Below are 20,802 nucleotides of genomic sequence, written 5' to 3'. Positions count from 1 at the left end.
TTTCCCAGGGGAATCTGGAAATCAAGAATTTTAAATAGTTCTCCTGATTGGATTGTTAAATATTAGCTGCTAATTCAAGCATTTTTAAACCTTTGCAGGCCAAATCAAAACAAAATAAAACCAAGACTTGGGAGCCTTTCTTCTTTATAAGTAAATAGAGCTTTCAGGACAAATGCACCAGGGCATAGAGATGTGGATAGAAGTATCTTTATTTCCAGCAGAGTCTTGCATCTTTTCCCTCTTTGTGAAGGGAACAGAAAGACAGGAGTAATAAACTGTTGGAACCAGAGTACACACAGAGCTTCCATATTCTCACTTTTAAGTATGATGATTTCAATGTTGAGTTTTCTTATTTTTATGACAGTTCTCACCTTTTTCCTCATCTATTGGTTGATGGAGAAGATCCATCTGCATAACCTCCTCACAGGCACCCACACTGGAAGCTGGGACAGGAGCTAAATACAGACCACTGCTCACTGGCTAACACCACACTTTCCCTTCCTGTGCAAGAAGCCCTATGAGAACCTAAATAAGTGAGATGCCAAAAATATCAGAATGACCTTCATTTGTCCTTAAAATTTTAAAAAGTAAATCCATCTTGGGCATTGGTATTTTACCCATCATTAGTAACAACCCACAATTCACGAATGTCAGGAAAACCATGGTGAAGAACTGTTTTTTTTTTTTTTTTTTTTTTTTAAACAAAAGTAAATAAGAGGACATATTGGTAAATCTCCCAGATAGACAGTTCCTCTCTGCTTCTGGTATTTTCAGCCCTGGCATGGGGGACGGGGACCATTCTCCCAGTTCATAAATTCACCTTTACATCTTCTGTTACAAGGTTCTTAGGAGCATCAACAGAACTGCATTCTCAAGATAGGACAGGAGAAATAAAACAATCAGTGAGTTCAGACCCTAATCTTCTCACCTCCCTCACTGGAACAGGGCCCCAACTTGAACTGGTGTTTGGATGATGTAAGTCAATTTCTACCCAGCAGATGAACCAGCAACAAAGGATTCCCATGTTATCCATGTGTTCTGCTCTATGAATGGAGATATCCAGAAGATGCAGAAACCCAACATCAGAGCTTTCCCTGTTAACTCCTAATTTGGGATGCTCTGCTTCTTTTCCATTGCATTGGAAAATGATAATTTAAGAGGTTGGAATAGAAACCAGACTCAAGAAAGAAGAGACAGGAGAGGTGACTGGCAATCTGACATAGTACGTCTCTTGGGGAGGAGGTGTCTAGAACTGAACGTCAGACGTCAGACTAGGACAAAATGAGAACAGAAACAAGTCTATTTTTTCCCTAGGTCACCATAGGGAACCAATCTAACCTATTTACAAGTGATCTCAGGGGAAGTATCTTTAAATAGCTATCTTGTCACCATCCTTTTCGTCATCTTCCACGATCGCTTTGGGTCTCTCGTCCCTGAGCAGTCTCACACCTGCAAAACAAAGCACAGAGCTGCAATTAAGTGCCTCTGCTTAAAATATTGGACAACCTTGCAGTGTAGACACAGGAGCTTGGCAACCTAGAAATGTGTAGTGTCTGTGCTGAGGGAGAGGGTGCTGGGTGGCCTTATTTGACCTTCCCAAGGTGCTCAATGAGGATACCACTCTGGGTGCAGGGGGATGCAAAACCTTGGAGTCAGAGACAACCTTTACCTTCTTTCTTTGATTTCTGATCCTAAACTTGCAGTACCGTAGAATGGAAAACATAGGATTTTGGAGTTCAACTACACTAAGCTAGTTCAATCACTCTTTTAATCTGTATTTAAGCCCAAATTTTCTCACATAAAAATGAGAACACTACTATTTATTATAAAGTGCTATTGGGTCAATTAAGGTGTGTGTAACATACTTAGCAAATAATCATAACTGGGAGCAACTAAAAAATCCGCCCCCTCACAAAGCAACTGGTCAACCTCATTAAGTCAAGTTTAGAAATATTTTACCAACAACCAGGGAAAATATTAAGCTGAGACTCTGTACATGCCATTTCCAAATGTCAGTCCCAGGAAATGTATTGTTTTTCCATATAACTATATGGCTGTAATTTAAAAAGTGGTTCTTTATTTTGAGACAACTCTTTCCCTTTTTTTGAGGATCAAAATATCTTGTCTTTTACAAAATTTAAAGATGTCAGTTGATTGTTTCTTCTCATTCTTACTTGCAAAAATAAAAGGTTGCTAGCCCTCTGTTGGGCCCCACGGTATTTTGTTAAGAATTTTCTGGTCTATGAAACTCAGAAGTCTGAATTTCTTTGTTGAACCCAATTTTCTGGGATCAATAGCTCAGAAAAGTCCAGGCATGAAAATTGGGATAGTTCTGCTCATCCTGGGAAGTGTAAAGTAGGGTAATTTTAATAAAGAGCAATGGAACTGAGACTGAGGCCAGTCCTGCCCTCCCATCCAGCCCCCAGTTTTATTTTCCTACCCCTGTCTTGGACCCCTCCCTCCTTCCTCTCATAATTAGAGGCACCAGTTGATGAAGCATTTCATAAAGATCTAAACTTGAGGGAGGGAAGCTGTGCCTTTCTATAGCTGGACTCCATTCAATTGTGGCAAATTAATGGAAACCATGTGTTAATCTTAATGACTATTCATTTGATTCAGTTCCTAGTTTGTTCGGATGGGTTCCTTACCAATTAGCTAATATTTATGGGAGGAGAAAAACAATTTTAAGAGCCTGGCTGGAACTAAGGCTTTTGCATAAATCACTTATGAAACACAGTGGGAGATATTTTCTCTTATACCAACTGTATGGAGGATTGGATTTTTATTTGGAATTTAAGATAGCCTGGTAGGAGAACATAGATTTAGCTATGCTGAATTACAAAACTTTTCATCCTTCTTTCCTTGATATGTCTCCACAGTAAGCCCAACATAGGTCGATTCAAAATGGGTGAGAGTCTTTGTAATTCCAAGTCTTGGTAACCTTTGTGGTTACTTTGGGCATCTTTGAAATAGAGTAAGATGAGAATCTGGGCCAAAGGTTGGGGGATGGGGAGGTCCTGGGATTTCAAGCATAGAAGGAATCTCCTAAATGATAAAGGCTGACCCTTTCTAAAGTGAAGTGGCCTATCCACAGGAACACCTGAGTTAATTTCAAGTTGAAAGTGAACTACCATTTTATACTTGTAGAGTTAAGCATTAATTTTAATGTTTTATACTAAAAACGTATGTATTCTGATTTGAAGCTTAATTAAATGTCATCCAATGACTCATGTATTGAAGGCTTATTCCTCAACTAAAAGTTCCATCTCCTCCCAAGAGTGTCATCAGTTGAGGAATAAGCCTTCAATACATGAGTCATTGGATGACATTTAATTAAGCTTCAAATCAGAATACAGGGCCTAGTGGAAGAAAGTTAGGTCATTGTGGGCATGCCCTTGAAGAGTAGACTGGGACTCTGGTCCCTTCCTACCCTCTCCTCTATCTTTCTCTATCTCTGCTTCCTGACCACCATGAGGTGAGCAGCTTGACTGTACCACATGCTTCCTTCCATGATATTTCTGCTTTCACCCTGTCCAAAAGCAGCAGGGTCAAAGACCATGAAGTGAAATCTCTCAGTATTATGTTACAGTAACAGAAAGTTGACTGTCATGTGAGCTCATTGAAACCTGGATTTCATGGATATTTTTGTTTAGGATGAGCCTTTAATCAGGAATGTATATATGTTACCGCTGCATTCTTGTTTTTGATGCTTTGGTGATTTGAAAATGACCTGGCTATGAGATGCACTGGTCTGATTTGACTTCTTCCTGATGCTCTGTTCTCTCGGGGGAAGCAGAACTGTGTCATTGAAGGAAGGTAAAGTCTAGAGCCAGACAGCTTTGACTTTGGTGATCATTCAATACCAAGCAGCTCAACTAATCTTTGTGAGTCTCAGTTCATACCCCTGTAAAATTGGAAGAAATTGCTTGTGTATCTCCCACAGGATGTCATGCCCCACGATAGAGTGAGGCCTACATATGTTTATGCAGTAGTAATACCTCACATAAACATTGCTAGAGTGCTTTTTACATTGCAGGAACCACTGGGCAATACATCCATCTTCCCCTGAGGTTCTCAAAGGAAAGTCTACCATCTGGCACAAGACTTGGGATGTAGCAGGGATTTAGCAAATGTCAGTTCCTCCCTTTCTCTTTAGAGGAAAATTTTAGGGAACTTGGCTGCTTTTAAGACCTTAGTGTGTTTTAAGACCAAGGCTATGAGTCCTGGGTCTCTGAGGGGCAACAGCCTTGCAGGAAGCTGTTTTTGAGAAAGATCTCATGGACAGCAGCAACTACAACTGGTCATCCACATTACAGACATGTGCCTCTGACCCAGAGGAGCCAGGGAGAAGGCAGCACCTGCCTTAACAAACCATATGAGAGAAAATGCTCTATTATAAGCTGGACAGAAGAGGTGTCTCTTCAAAGGACAAACTAGTCCCTTTCCTCTGTATGAGCACAATATTTTGATGTCTGATTCCCCTAAACTACCCAAATGTTCACAGTTCATGGACATGTTTTCCAGCAGATTCCTCTTCAATGCTTCTAGCCACGCTATGCTTGGCTTCATGTGCTACAGAACTCAACCCAAGACTTCTTTCTCTCTTAATCTATGCTTAGTTATCTGGTCCTGACCAATCACGACCAGCACTCCCTGTCATATAGTCATCAAGATGGGGGTCCTGGCAACTGTGGACCAAGTTGGGAGCAAGCCTGGAGCTGGCAAGGGAGCCTGAGATATTCCATCGAGGGGCTATTCTGGCAGTTGGAACCTGTCAAATAAGCTCATTAACCTAGGAGAAGGACGGTGGTTAGCAAGAGACTTAGAAGAGAGAGTGAATCCTTGTCCAGTGTTCCCTTGCCAAGGGCTAATGAGAGGAGATGTCTCCAGGGTACATTTGTCTGTGAGTTCCTCCCAACACCCTCATTAGAACCAACGTGAGTCTTTCTGAACATCTGCCGAAGGCGCTATCCTTATCAGCTTAACTAGCATTTTGATTACTGCCAAATCTTTAGATACTAAAAGGCTCTTCAAAAATAGAGTACTTCAGCTAATATGCTAATAAAAGCTAGAATCATACAACAATATCTATAATTGCACATACTTAAACATAGAGATTTGCTGACTCAAAAATTTCCATAATGTGTCTATTGGATATACAGCATCCTTCCAAACCTTAAACACACTGCAGTGTTTGATAAACATTTTTGATTCAACAGGAAGTTGTTATTTTGGGATTTAGGTAGTGGTGTATAGGCAGCATCCATTGCCAAGTGATCAGAGCTCAATAAATTAGGAAGTTCCTTAAATCAGCAGGTTGGTATGAAGCCAGGAGAATTCTCATCTTCAGAGATTGTTAGACTTATCTCAAAGAATATCAGATTAAACAGAAAATGAAGAGGAACTAACATTTATTGAGGAATTTCAATAGGCCTAAAACTCTAAGTGCTTTGATGCTTTATTTAATAGTCTTATCAGTACTTTGAGACACTTCTTATAGTCCCCCTTTCAGGAATGGGTGAGATGAAGAAGGTTCTTAAAGTTGTGTTCACTTTTCAGGGCTATGAAGGTATTGAGGAGCATAAACAGAGAGGAAACCTAGAGTTTTTTGTCTTTAAAGCTTATGTGAAATTTTGTGTAACAGGATGATTCCCTGCCTGTAAATATTTTTGTCTCACTGCTAACTCTGTGGTAGTAAAATAAATTCAAGAATGGGTGGAAAATAATCAGTCTCTATCAGGTGTTACAGAATCATGATAGACAAGTAGAATATCAAATCAGCAGATAGTTATTGAGCACTGGTATAAAGAAAGGATTGGACTAGATATCAAGGTCAACACCAGAAACATAAGGTGAATGAATCACAACCCAGTCCTCATGAATTCAGCAAGCAAGTTGTTGATGTAGGTCTTTAAGTAACAGCTACAATAATAAGAACAACAAAAAGACTGTACTAAAAACAATGCCCAGATCTTGGGTATTTGCATGCCCATGACTAGTACAGAGTTAGTTCAGAATAGAAAAATCATTTTGCAGGCAAATGGATGAAATTGGAGAATATCATGCTAAGTGAGATAAGCCAATCTCAAAAAACCAAAGGACGAATGATCTCGCTGATAAGCGGATGAGGACATATAACGGGGGGTGGGAGGGGTTAGCGTTAGGGTTAGGGTTAGGTTTAGGGTTAGGGATAAGGAGGGTGGTAAGAATGGAGGAAGGAAGGACTGTATAGAGGGAAAAGAGGGGTGGGAGGGGTGGGGGGGAAGGGAAAAAATAACAGAATGAATTAAACAACATTGCCCTATGTAAATTTATGATTACACAAATGGTATGCCTTGACTCCATGTACAAATAGAGAAACAACATATATCCCATTTGTTTACAATAATAAAAAAAATTATTTCTGAAACTAACATTCAGTAGAAAGAAATTAATATTCTTAATGTATAGTGAAGTACTATGAAGTCATTAAAAGTACTGACAGATAAATATCTGATAAGGAAATTTTACATATTGATACATGGGAAGCATGGTAACTATAAATTAGCTGTGTATATTAACTATAATAAATAAATGAACTAAAAAAAAGAAATAAGGCTTATAATAAAAAAAAAAAAAGAAAAGGAAAATCATTTTGGACTTGAAAAGGTTGGTTAACAGAGGCTTTGAGTTAGCTGAGTTTTGGAAGGTAATAGAGACCTGGACAGGTGGAGCTGGAGGAAAATGTGTGATCAGTTTGAGGGTCAGTAGAGGTGGGAACGCAGCACAGCCGAAGCAGGGGCAGACCTTCCCACCCATCCTTGGTCCATTCCTCCAGAGAACTATCTGCTTGCTACACATGACCTCACCTGGCTCTGTTCCTTACTTGCAAATGAGAAAGCACGTGACGCAATCTGTGCCTCTCTTTCTTTCTCATATAAGGACAGAAATATTTAACAGAGCCAAAATAAAATGTCGTACATAATTATAAAGTAGAATATTCTATGTTGCAACATGACCTACAGAATGAGTAAACTAATAGGAAAAAGGAAAAAAACAAAACTCCATGTCTATGGATCAGTTCGCTCATCTGGGTTACATGAATCAAAATGATTACTTATCAGTCATTTTATTAATCCATCAACATGGTGCAGTCATACCACGGAAATATCACTGTGTAACCATTCCTTCTTCCCTCGGTTAAGTGTTGGAATTGATAAATAGTGACTGTTGGCTATTAGTCTTAAGTCAGTTATCCCAAGGTCTCTGGAATCCTTTTCCAATGACAAATCTACTCTGAAAGAAGAAAGGATTCTGCCCCTAGCTTGCTCTCCATGTACCTGTTAGAGGTTGGAGAGTGGCTTCTTCCTTCAGTCGTACATGAGGTAGGAGAGTTGTAATCAGCCACCTCTGTTGACTGAAGTAAAAGTCTAATGAGTGAAGTAAAAACTAATGCAGATCATGCCCAGGCAAGTGATAGAAGGGGTCATTCACTCTGAGTGAGTTTTCTTGTAGTTTCCAAGTTGCCTGCCTGTGAGTTTTGGAAAATGTGCTTTTATTCTCTTCAGGATCAGCTATTCATTTAGTTATTATATTCCCCTACCTAGAGTACAAGCTCAAGGATGATAAGGGCTTTTTTTTTTAAGTTTTGTTTTCAAGTATATGTCTAGCACTTGAAGAGTGCTCAGTACATAATATGTTCTCAAAAAATACTGAGGAAGGAAAGGCTGAAGACATTGCTGCTTGAGGACACTTGAACTTGTCGCTTTGGCTCTAATATTCTTCACCCAGTTATTCCCATGGCACCCTCCCACACTCCTTGTTCAGGTCTCTGCTTAAGTGTCCCTTAAGAGAAGTCTTCCCTGCACTCCCAACTGAGGAAGCAGTCTCCAGCTCTCTCCCTTTTTCCATGCCTGACTTCACTTTTCTTCAATAGCACTGCCCCTAGTAGACATTCTATTGTTTATTTGTCTGTATTATTATTATTATTATTATTATTATCATCATTTTGGTACCAGAGATTGAACCCAGTGGCGCTTGACCACTGAGCCACAACCCCAGCCCTTTTTTATATTTTATTTAGAGACAGGATCTTGCTGAGTTGCTCAGGGCCTTTCTAAATTGCTGAGACTGGCTTTGAACTTGTGATCCTTCTGCCTCAGCCTCCCAAATTGCTGGGATTACAGGCTTGCACCACAGAGCCCGGCTGACTTTATGATTATTAACTTTCTTTAGGTATCAGTGCCTAGAACATAGCAAGGATTTAATAAATATTCACTAAAATACTGAAGATTGATGATTCAATTTCTGCGTGTTCTAAACTTCTTGTGTGATCAGTACATTTTATTATCAAAAGCTTAGTGTAGTCAGAGCTCAGAAAGGCTGGACTCTAGAAATGTGGGTGGATATAAGTGTGTGTGTGTGTGTGTGTGTGTGTGTGTGAGAGAGAGAGAGAGAGAGAGAGAGAGAATATCACTAAACATGACCAGGTGGGGTCACATGCATTTTGGCATATGGATAAGTAGGTAAGTGGTGAAGAAAGAAGAATAGATGGAAGGAAAGAGTTGGAAAGAGTGGATGAGGGAGATGAAAGGAAAGGAAGGTCAGAGAACACAAATTTATGGAATTCGGGACGAGGCCCTCTAGCTGGCCTGGAGATCTAGAGGCCCTGACTGCCTTTGTCATGGTGTCTTCTTCTGCAATGTCTCTCTCTTTTTTTTTTTTTTTAATTAAATTAAATAATGGGAAACATGGTTCTATAATAGCAATCAAATCTTATTCCAAAAGTTGAACTTCTGGATTCCTATGATGCTCAAAGTCCAAACCACAGCATAATATAGTAAAATCCTGGTCAAAGGGGGACGGACTCAGGTTTGAGCTCCAGGTCTGCCACCTCGTAGTGTTTAACCTTGATCAATTCACTTATTTATCTGGTCATTCCATCATTAGTCCAACTAATTAATTAGCCATCCATCCATCCTTCCATCTATCCCTCTCATCCATGTAAGACTTCAAAGTGTCTGAAAAATGAATTAAATTTTCTTAGTTTCTCCATCTAAAAAGGGAGATAATAGCTACTCTGCTGCATTACTTGGAAGATTTTTAGAAGTCCATGATACGAGTTGCATCTAACATTTATTAGGTTCTCAATAAAGATTAATACATTTCCCAGTTGCCACTCTCCCTTCAAAACCATCTAAATAACACACACACACACACACACATACACACACACACACGTCTCACACTCTAATCATGAGTGTACATGTCTTATTCCCTAACTTGCACATAAACTTCTCAGGGACAAGGACTACACCTCATATGCTCTCCCTTATAGCCTGGGATTATAAACACAATCAGTAAGGTTTTTTTCTATTTGACACATATTAAGATAACTAGCAGTATTTCTGCATTTTTCTTTCTCTCCTCCTTCCCTCTTTCTCTCTCCTATTTTGAGAATTTGGTCAATTAGTCCATGCGACTTGGGAGGCTCAGCCATCAGTCACTGGATGCACGACCCACTTGAGATTGGGAAGGGTATTTCACCAATTCTCAAGGACCCACTGACATTTCTATTTCACTGGCTCAGTGAATTTGACCAGCTCTGCTGAAGCAGGAGTAATCTCTGAGCCTCTGGCATCTCCAGGTCAGCCCCTGGGGAACTGCCAATGAAGAGAAATCAGAGAGGCAGCAGTAAATGTGACCCCTCCCCAGAGAACTTGGGCAAGACAGAGTTTGCTGGGCCAGGACAAAGGCCATGTCCCCGCACCTCCAGATGGTCAGGCTCCCGACGCGTCCCCGCCACCTCCTGCTCTTTTACCTGCTGCAAAGGGGGGCACGTGCAGGGCAGGTGTGTCTTTTCTCCTTGGCTTTTTCTGTTCCAGGTCAGAGTTATGAAGAGCTGGGTTTATTTTGCCCTTTGGATGTCTCTCTTGAACATCGTATCTTCTAATTAAGTGTTCTGAAATCACACCTGCATGGTTAGGGAAACAGATAGAGGAACAGGGTCAAGTGAACATATCCCGTAGAGGAGGGCTGTGCATAAACTCAGCACATACGCCTGGCGAAGGAAATCAAGGTAGTTTTTCCAAACTTATTTTAATACAAGAAATTTCCTTAGAGTAAGAATAATATTTATGCCGACTATGCTAGGAATATCCTCTATACAAAGGGATATTGTATATCCCTGATTTATTCAGGCCTGATTTCACACTAGCCTCATAAATCCCTGAGGGATTTAGTATCACTACCACCATCACCTACTTGAGGAAAGAGAGCTAAAGAAATGTGTTCAATTTATTCCACTTCCTAGGTGTCGGACAGGGATGGAGCCTGGAGTTTTCTGTCTCCAAAGCTCACCTTCCTTAGCCAGAGGGGTCTTTGTCTGTTCTGCAAGTTAGGTGCCACACACTTCCACCCTTAGACTTAACTATTGCTCTACTGATATCCACCTTCACCTACCTGCTTCCTCACCTCTGTTCTACAGGTAAAAATTTTCTCCATCATTTAATAACTCTTTAAAAAATCAGAGTTCACTACCCAGACTCAGTTTCCCTGGTCCTTAATTAAGAGCTCCTATTATGATGTTTCTTCTTTTTTCTTTTTTTGCAGTGTTGGAGATGGAATCCAGTGTCTCATGCATGCTAGCAAGCACTCTACCATTGAGCTCTGTCCCAGCCCGTGATGTCACTTCTGCGTATTTCAGGTACGTATGAGCTGCTGTTATTTCTTACACATCTGGAAGTTCCTTCCAGAAATATTTGTGTTTCATTTGTTTTGTACCCCTCAAAGTATGTTGTGAATGGAAAGGACATTAAGGGAATGACCAAGAGTGAAGGGGAAAAAGAGACAAAGCAAATAAAGCTTTTGAGCATCAGGGAGTGTCACATGTCAGACCTAAGGGTGCCACAGAGACATGTTCGTTGGTCATTAGACTGCTTATGTTTCTTCTGGGCATGAAGCTGGATTATATGCCCAGTCTCCTTTGTGGTCGGGTGTGGCCTGTGACTGTCCCACATCCATCTCCCCACAAATCCTCCTTTCTGTCACTTTATGCAAGGTGGATGTTGATGATCATGATGGCTTTGGAAGTTCATGGTGGCTTTGTTCACTGTATGTTGATAATGATAGAGCTCATCAACCTGGACCCCAAATGACTGTAACAGAGCATGTCTCTCTGTCCCCAAAGTCCACTCTCAGTGCATGAAAAATACTATATTGTATTATAAATATAGTATTATGTTAATTCACTATTATTTTAGCATTTAAATGCCCAAATATTTAAAGAGAAATGTATTAAGATAATGTGATCCAGCAGTCCTACATGGTGCAGTGGTCTTTACAGCTGTGCAAAGCGGCTTCACCGTCCATTACCTGGTATAAAAGGCGGAATGTGCAGTGCGGGGGTATCTTTCCTCCTTGGTTTTTTTTGGTCTGACTCAACGTTCAGGTTGGCCTGTATATTTTTTCCCTTTCTTGGCTTCTTTTTGAGATCACAGTCCTTAATGAACTGGTCTGAAAGATCATCTGCTTTTGACAGGATGTGAAGAAAAAGAAAAGAATGTAAAGGTTAGTCCCACTCTGGGAGCAGAGGTCATTTGGTCTGGAAAAGGGAAGCGTTTATTATTTTTGTCTCTTCAACAGAGGACTTGTGTAGATTTATATGATGTATAGAATAGAAAGGAAAACTGGAATTCTGTGAAACCCCAAATTAAGAGAACTTGAATATCATGACCAAGAGGAACTTAAAAATTTGGTCACCAAACCTCAGAGTGTGTTTGACTTGTTTCTGATGGGCATAGGCTCTCTGCTAGTGCTCGATTCCCTTTGCCTAAGGTTTGCTGTCTTTGGAGACCCCAAGGGTCTGTGTGGAACCTGAGGCTTCCCTGATCTTGGGAAGTTTCCCCAGGGTTCTCAGTAAATCCCCCACTGCCCCTTGCTCCCGGGGACAGCCTTGTCCTCCTGCCAGTTCACGCGTGGGCTCCATCATTCGCCTTCTCCCTGGCCTGGCAGTTGTCCTATTTGCCCGTCCTAATTCCAGATCCTTTGCCTCCTTCTGCATCTCTTTCTTTTCCTCAGTCCCCTCAGGACTTCATCAGAGCCTTTGATGTCCTGCTTCTACCTCACTTCCGTCAGATCCCACCACTCCTGGTCCCTGAAGGTTGTGACTGCTCTCCTTTGTGCCTCTCTGTCACTGTCCTAACCCTCATTCATTGCTCTGAGATGATTTATCTGTTGCTCCATTCAGTCTTCCTGGAGATGAGGGATTGTATGCTTTCATGCAGTTTTAATCTTAATGCTCTTCCCTTCAATAAGTGCATGTTGAATGAGAATCAGACTACGCCAAGTTCAAAGCCTAACTCTTTTTGTTTGCCAATTATGGGAACTTGGCCTTAATTTCTAGGAACTTTAATAGTCTCTCAATATTTTAATATTAAAAATCACTGTGTGTGTGTGTGTGTGTGTGCATGTGTGTGTGTGTGTGTGTGTGTGTGTGTGTGAGAGAGAGAGAGAGAGAGAGAGAGAGAGATTATGTCTAGATACACAGAACTAAAATGAAGAGGAAAAGAAGTTCAATTTGCCCATGTTTGGAAACCATCTGATAGATTTTATGTATTTCAAAAGTTTAAAAAAATGCATCCTCTGCCATTGCTCAGCCCCAATCTTCCACCAGGCCCAGAGGAAAGCCCCATCTTCATCAGTTTTCCCCTGAAAACTCCAGTCCTGGCTATGCTTTCTCATTTTCTGAATATTCACAGCATTTTTGCTCAGGTAATACCCTTATAAAGGTCCTAAGGTGACAAATGGTAAAGTCCTAGTTTGAACTACCAGAAAGACTCATCTGGCCATAGAAATGAAGGCAAATGAGGAATTTACTGATGTTGTTCTTATTTGTGCAGATCTTCTCTTCCTTTTCAATGACAGTATCTTGTCTTTCATCTTCTTAGCAGCAATAATTAAATGTTTGTTGAGTGTATGCTTGAATGAATGGATTCCCATATACTTAGCATAAGGAGCTATTGTGTTAGGATTCAAAGAGGCCAATTCCACAAAAACAACCAAGTTACTTTCCTTCTCTGGAAACTCTTAGCTGTGACCTGAATGCAGGTCTGGCCAGATCTACAAATAAGAATGAGCATGGGGACATTCAGAGGTTAACTTGATCTTTCAGATCTCTGCCTCTCTCCTCCTCTCTCCATTCCTACCCCCTTTTCTCTTTCCTTCTGTTTCTTTCTCAGGAAAATATTTAGGTAAATTTATTTGAAACATTGAGAATCAAATATGTCAAGCCTCTTCATTTTAGGTTTGTGGTTCTAGACATAACCCGTGTCATTCATTCCTTTATTAAACCAAGGTATGAAGCTCCTAGTGGATGCTGGTCCCTGCTAAAGGCTAGGAATAATAGTATATTTTTTAATGGCACATCATTCTTGCCTTCAAGTTGTTTATGGCTTATTGAGCTTTATGGGTCTGGAATATCTTTTGTTTTAGAAAATTCAACATGTCTGAGGAAACCGCTATCAGAAATACTTAGTAACCATACATCATTATGCCTATATTATCAAAAGATCACTAGACATAACCCCAAATCAAATAGTATTACTTTCCTCAGTCACATCTCATAGTAATAAACATTTCCTTTACCTAAAAGTTTTTGATAATTTCATCCCATCCTCTCAATTTAATTAACACCGATTGATGTGGTACTGTGTACTAGGCATTGGATAATATGAAGTTTACATACACAAAAAAAGGAGGCGAAGGAGGCTTTACTGAGTACCACTTCTGTACTGGGTGATTCCACATCATTCCAGCAGACAGGATTGACCAACACTCTTTCTCATCCATCTGTGCCTGTGCTTTCCCAGTTGTTAAGCACTAATATCATTCCTGAACACATCATCTCATTCAGTTCCAAAAGAAACCTACCAAAATAGTGTAGTATAACCCCCAATTTCCAGATAAGGAAAATGAGGTTCAAATGCAGTCTGTAAAAAGTTAAAAGCTAAATAAAATAATAATAATAATTTTAAAAAATATCAAATAAAAGGCAGAGGGTACACTGCTGGCAGTTTATGGAATCAGAATTAAACCCAGGCTCTTGAAATTGTGAATCTTAATGCCTGGTTGAAAAAGCAATTCTTAAAATGTGTTCTCCCACTGAACAGTAAATATCTCCCCTCTTAAACATACCATAGGTATGAATGAATGAATGAGTGAATGAATGAGTGTCGCTTGGAATGTGTGTTGCCCAGCTTGTGGGGGTCTCTGGAGGGACAGCTTGGAAATGTGCCTGTCAGGGGTGGGCCACCATTTGACCCTAAGGCACTACTCTGCACACAATACATAGAGCAAGACATTTGCTTCAGTTTACACTTTTACTTCAATTGCATTTTTCCCTTCTTTTTGAGAAATTCTGAACATAAACTATCTTGATGGCAAATGGGGAGAGGGGAGAGGAGGGGGGAGTCATAACCGGGCAAGGCATAAACAAAGGCTATGAATATGCAAAAGGCCCATCCATCAAAAGTCTGAGTGTCTCATTTTTAGAAATGGGTAGAGGCAGAAATGTTTCTGGTATTTTCATTACAAAGGTTATGCAAAAAGTCAGTTCTGGAAAGGAAACAGATTGACAATAAAACAGAAAAAAGCTATTTAAAATTCTGTCTTGATAGGCAAAGAGAGATATTTGAAATATTTTATTGGCACTGCACATGGGGTGTAAGTGTGCCGGGAAATACCGGAAACAAGCTCTACTGCCACATCCCATTTATTGCCTCAAAAATGCTCTGCCTGGGACTCTAGCGGACCCACAAAAGAGGACAATGCTTCCTCTTTCTCTCTCTCTTTAACGCTAATGAACCTGTCCCCAGTGCTTCAGCTAATATTTACATGGCAGACCCCACAGACCCATGGCTATTTGCCCATCCATCTGGTGTTAGCTGTCACCAGAAGGCACAGTCTATCAGGTTTCAGGGGCCTCTCTAACTTGCCTGCACACCGTATGGCAGAGACGCCCCTTTCTGACTTCCATGACTGATGTTCACAGTGGAGCACTTACCTAAGTGGCTGTAACGAGGGTCTAGTTTGTCCAGTCTGTCTTCTGAGAGCTCCAGTGGCTGCATTTGCTCAGTGGACATCATCAAAGGAGAGGGGTGTATTTCTTAAACTACAGATGTGTAAGAAACAGTCCGTAAGTGTGCCCTCAGTTCACCCATTCAATTAATAAATAAACATATTTATTGAGCACTTACTATTATTTCCCAACTCAATCTTATTTTTAAGTCTGCTTCTTTTACTTAGGGATGGAACTTTAAGCTAAAATAAAATGGATCATATATCCACACATGCATGCACACGGGTTCATTTGCTAATTGTCATATATCAGTGCTCAATATTTTCCCTCTTTCAGAGGCATTTTAAGAGTTTCAGAATAAATACGTAGATAAATTCTGAGTTAGAAATGAGTTAGCTGAGGGTTATAGAAAATCTTGATGGAATTTTACCTTTTTTTTTCAGCTGAGTAGAATTAGGTAGCAAGTAACAAAGTAGAATGGTCTATTTCACAGATGAGGAAACTGAGGCTCACAAAATTTACCTTATTTACTTAGTCATGCATCTATTAAACTACCAAGTCTAGATCCAAATCTTGTTCTGCAGACAATAGACATGCAAGTCTCTTAAAAACAAAGTGACTCATTGTATCCAAATTTAACCAGACTTCTAGTTTTCAACCATTATGTCTTATAACTAGAAGGTAATGAGACTGCTTTCCAGTTCATATTATGAGGGTGGTAGAGATGTGCCAGGAGAAAATTTGGTCTCAAATGGATCTTCATTATTTTCTCTCTAGGGATTCCTGACATGACAGGAAGTCTGTTCCCCTCCCCTTATCCTCCATCTTTCCTGAACCACAAATCCATTTGAACTTTCCAGAGCCATTAGACACAGCCATTGCCCAGGAGGAGTGGAAATCCAGAATGGGCATGTGTTGAATGGTCTGAATGAAAAATGCATTAGCTGAGATTTATAGGAAATCTTCATTAGAGTCTGTTCAAGTTCTGTTTCTTAAGTTCGTTTCTGAGGTTCTCTCTGATAATTCATTACTTAGGTCCTACAATAGCAAGAATGGTGGGGGAGAAATAAACAAGGTTACATTGGCTCAGCCAATCCTCTTTTCTTGAGAATCCTGGTCCTGTGGTGCACAGAGGAACACAAAGACCTGTTATGCTAACATTCCAGGTTCATAGAATGAGTTCGACTCAGTTGTCTTCTGAGGAATAAGCCAGTGTTCTCAGGAAAGGCTGGAGGGCCTCTCCCTCTGTGAGCTGAGATCATTGTGTAGCAGATGGAGCCATTAACTGATCACTTGAGCCTGGCTTTTAGTGTCACTCTGGGCAGACTGATGGTACTATGTGACTTCAGCAGAAATCAATGCAGACCATTGTTTAGTATATATAGAGAGACGGCCAACTCCCTGGGACCATAAAGAACTATGCTGCAATCTCCGGTAGCCCCCTCCTCTTTCATGAAGAGGAGAGCTATGGGAAACACTCAGAAGGGGTCTCAGAGCTGAGGTCTCAAGGCAAAGGTACAGCCTCGAATGTGGACCTTGGCACCTAATTAACCAATCTTTCTCCTCTCCGGGCAGTCATGGGTCCAGTCATAGATGTTGTATAGAACATCACCCCATGGAGGATCTGACCCAAATAGTTATTCTCCAGCAAGAAACCAAGACTCAGAGAAGTTAAACTGACCTACTGTTAATTATGTACTCATGATCAGAGCCATTATTTGGATTTGGACTCCTGGTCCTATCTGGCAATTTTCCTCTCCTTTAACCTAAAGTAGCTCTTCTTCATACTTGGGTCACATGGCTGCCCCCGTGTGTCCAATAGCTGATTATTTAATTTGAACGTAGGTGTTCAAGTCAATAAACCTAGGTTAAATCTCAGCTCTTTAACTAAAAGATCATGTGACTCTGATGCAGTTGCTAAATATTAATGATGTAGTGAGGCTAAATGGAGCTCAAGCCCAATATAATCATTTTTACCCTCTCTCCCTAGAAGCCATGATTAAAATTGCAAAGACTTGGTTCTTTGTTGTGCCCCCTTAGATTGACACCCAGGGACATATGGCCCTCCCTGCCCCCCAACAACTGCCATGTTTACTCAGTTTTCTTATAAGATAGAAAAAATATCTGTCCCATAGAATTCCTGTGTAGTTCCCTGCGTGACACATTGTAGTCCCCCTTCAAGAGACAGCTCTTACTAGGTACCATCGTCTACACCGCACTAGATAGCTGTCTCCATGGAAAACTCTAAGAAACAATTGAACTTTTTGTTTACAACAATTCAAAGGCAGTTTCATCTGAACAAAGCAGCCATGACAGCACCAGAGAAAGAAGAACCATCCCTGGCTGGTGAGCTGTGCAAGGATCAGTTCTACATATTAGGGGGCTCTGGACAAGCTAGGGCAGCTGGAGGTTCCTCGTGAGACTGACAAGTGCTTGCTCCACAAGGCAGACTGTGTCATCTATGTGGAAAACAAACACTATTTTAAATCAGTGTGAACCAGCAGGCCTGTTTGCTAAGGGGCTGAGAGATGATTTCCAGATTTGAGATTCAAAAATATTTTCCTTCAGAAAAATTCCCTATGTTTGGCGGGATACCTTCTGCCCATGGGGTTATGTCATTATGATCTTCCTGTCAGAAACTCCATAAGAACAAGTTCTTGAAGGGGAGAGCTATTTGGAATGTATATCCTCTTATTGATCATTGTCACTGTACCTGCCTGTTGACTGTCGAATGAGCCCCACCACCTTCTCCACCCCCATTGGCCTTCTCAGAGAGAAGGGTGCTCTTTGTGCATGAGCCTTTGCAAGACATGCCTATTTCTTGAATTAAGAAAGGGGATATTTCCAATTCCAGCTCCTGACTCTGTCCATGCATTCCCTTCTTCAATTCATTCTCCACTCCAAGCAGGTATCATATAGGGACACTGCTTTAGTCACGCTACCCAGGGAAGTGTCCATCATCTCCCTTACCAACTCCCTATAATTTGGGGACTTTGGGCAGTACCAACTCTTCCCTTTATACCTAAGGTCCTCTGGGTCTTCAGATTACAACCCCAAAGCTAGGGCATTCAGTGGCCCTTGTTGATAGAGACTTTATCTTTGGGGCTGTTCCATAAACTGTCTCTAGTACAAAGACTTGTGACTCTTCAATATCATCTTGCCACTTCTGGTTCAGCATGGCCACAGTGGTGACTTGTACTGCTCTGAAATTGGCCCATCCATCCTTACCCTGATGAGTCTGAGGTCAAATGCGCTGTGGAAATCAGGGCATTTTAATTATGTAATACCCCAGAGGGGCCTTAGGGAGGACCAAGAATTGCTTGCATTATTTCTGCAGCTGAATATGAATCTTCACACTGAATGGCATGAAGCACAGACCCCATGAAGATTCCAGATCCTTCCAGGTCAGGTTTGGCTACCAAATAACTTTATGTTGAACTTCACAAAAACAGCAACAGAATTTTTTGTCTTTCAGAAATTTTCAGATTTCTTAATTAGAAAATAAAAGATTGTGGATCTGTACTATTTTCCTGGGTGGTTGTTCGGGAGAATGAGTTTAGCATGTACAAAAAAGAGACCAGGAATTGTAATCTCAGGATCTGAGGGAGGATTTCAGGGTCTCAGATGCTAAACTCTTGCAACTTCCTGACTAATCCTTTCCCCAAGGGACAAAGCCTTTCTTTTCACAGAGACACTTATAAAAGCAAATATCACTGAGAAAGGAGATCTATAAACTGATGTCACAGTTCTCAGCAAATGTTAATGGCAAAGGTCATCTAACCTTTTGAGAAGAGCAACTGAAAGGGCTAAGGAACTGGATTCCTAGGGAGAAACCCCATGAAGTTGCTGAAGGGTGCACAGCCTGCAGAAATTTGCTGAGACCAGCCTTCAGTATCTCAGGCTAATTCTGTTCAAAGGGATCACAGTGCAGTCTCTGCAGCTGGAAGAGATGAGTCAGTTCAGTTTGAGGTCAGACGCTGGTCTGGGAACTTTGTCTTTTGATACTAAGTAGGCTTCTCAATTGGATGTAAGGATATACAGTTTAACTTACGGGCAGAAAATTCTTCTCTGACCATAAACTTCAGATGCTCTGAGGCAACCCAAGGCAGAAGCAAATGCTTAATTGTCTGTCCTTCTCTAACTTGGTGAACTTGGGAAAGCCATGTGTTCTCTTGGAAACTTAGCTTTCACATCTGTAAATGGGGGATGCTAGTGCCTGCTCTCCAGCATCATTGCGAGTATTAACAAAATAATGTGTGGACAACACCCAACCTGGGACCCAGTACAGGCTAATACTCTCACGAACCTAAGCTGCCTTCTTTTTACTCTTAGTCTTGTGATTATTATGCCTATAGCTACGATGATGATCTAAATTGATTTCAGAATAATCTCACTCTATGCCTGGCCTTCTCTCTAATGTTGTTAATAAGATTAGAACATTTCAAGGCACAAACCAATGGCAGAACATTCACTTCCAGATCCTGGACACAGAGTGATTCTCAACAGCAAGTAATCAGGTTTAGATTTACTTGATGCAATCAAAAGTTTCAAAAATGATAACCACCACCCATGAGGTGTCTGGTTAACGAGCCCTCTGGCTGTGTACAATTCATATCCTTTGCTAACTCCCTCTTCAACCTCAGAAATTCAGGCCGAAAGGTACCATGTTTAAAAATCAAATTTGTTCATTAAGAAGACCTAAATCTGCAGTATTCCTCAAGGAGTAACTGTGACTTGAAGTAGGGCATGCAGATGATTTCAAATAAGTGTACTTTACTGGCCTAGAAAGGTGAGACTCAGCGTACTGTGCGAAAATGCAGATACACCAGCGTGCATCTTGAAACTTTACAAGATAGTTTGAGGATACAGGCTTTCACCAAACTCAGGACCCACCTCCCTTGGAAAAAAATGACATAAAAGTGGTGACTCCTGCTCCCCACCATAACCTGGCTTAGCCATGCTCCGCAAAGTCCAACCCCAGTGCCACCGGCTATAGCCTCCTTTGTCCCAGAAACCACAAAGAAGCTGCAACTTATTGGAAACTTACTTTGCTCACCACAAAAGTTCATGGGGAAAAAAGTCCAGAGCACTTACCAATCAGTGAGGGCCCCGGGATGAGACGGTTCGAAACTAGGAAGGAGGCTTGCCTGTTCACTGAGGCTGGCTGGCTTCTCTGCAGCAGAGGCTGCTACTGCCCCGGCTCCAGTTCCTCTTATCTAGGGACCAGCTGCTGCTGTTGCTATGGGGATGCTCTGCTTCTCAGGCGCCAGGGCAAGGGGGATGGAGAGGGAGAGAGGACTAACCTCGCCTTCACCAGCACAGCTCTCAACAGCAGTAATTGAATATTAGAAAAGTACAACGCACAGAGTCCTGTTTTGGGTTTCCAATGTGCAAGCTGGAGAAATTCAAATGAAGCAGTTACATCCTTAAATCCCCCTCACAATTCAGCAATAGTTTTATTTTTTCTTTTTTGCCTGATACTGCAAATATGGAAACTGAGGCACAGAGAGGTTAAGTGACTAAACCTAAAGGTACCACAGCAAATTTTAAATTGATCCTCCAATCAATTTAAATTTAAGCTCAGAGGAACTTTGCCCACCTCTACTGTCTCTTAAAGTAATATGATGAGGAGTAAAGGAAAAATAATAGTAGCAATTGCTCTTGTTGACATGGTGTTAATATTCCCATGCATCAGGCACTTTTCCAAATGCTCCACATGCATCAACTCATTTGATCCTCAACCTTGT

At 41.0% G+C, this 20,802-nt stretch overlaps 1 protein-coding gene across 2 annotated transcripts; it reads right to left on the bottom strand.

The window, feature by feature from the left end:
• Positions 1-200: 200 nt before the first annotated feature.
• Ppp1r17 (protein phosphatase 1 regulatory subunit 17) lies at positions 201-20,261 on the bottom strand. 2 transcript variants are annotated; one of them, XM_047562295.1, is made up of 5 exons: positions 20,150-20,261; positions 15,041-15,148; positions 11,353-11,508; positions 9,800-9,952; positions 201-1,449 (listed from the first exon to the last, which is right to left on the bottom strand). In XM_047562295.1, the coding sequence occupies exons 2-5, from the start codon at positions 15,120-15,122 to the stop codon at positions 1,370-1,372; spliced, it is 471 nt and encodes a 156-aa protein (XP_047418251.1). In that variant the 5' UTR covers positions 15,123-15,148; positions 20,150-20,261; the 3' UTR covers positions 201-1,369. The 2 variants fall into 2 exon arrangements, with proteins under 2 accessions (XP_047418251.1, XP_047418252.1); XM_047562296.1 differs by having other exon boundaries at positions 11,353-11,505.
• Between the last annotated feature and the right edge of the window lie 541 nt (positions 20,262-20,802).

This window comes from Sciurus carolinensis, chromosome 8 (assembly GCF_902686445.1).
Source record: "Sciurus carolinensis chromosome 8, mSciCar1.2, whole genome shotgun sequence".
Taxonomy (NCBI): domain Eukaryota; kingdom Metazoa; phylum Chordata; class Mammalia; order Rodentia; family Sciuridae; genus Sciurus; species Sciurus carolinensis.
The sequence above is the reverse complement of the archived record's forward strand: the minus strand, read 5'-3'. Positions and strand labels throughout refer to the sequence as shown.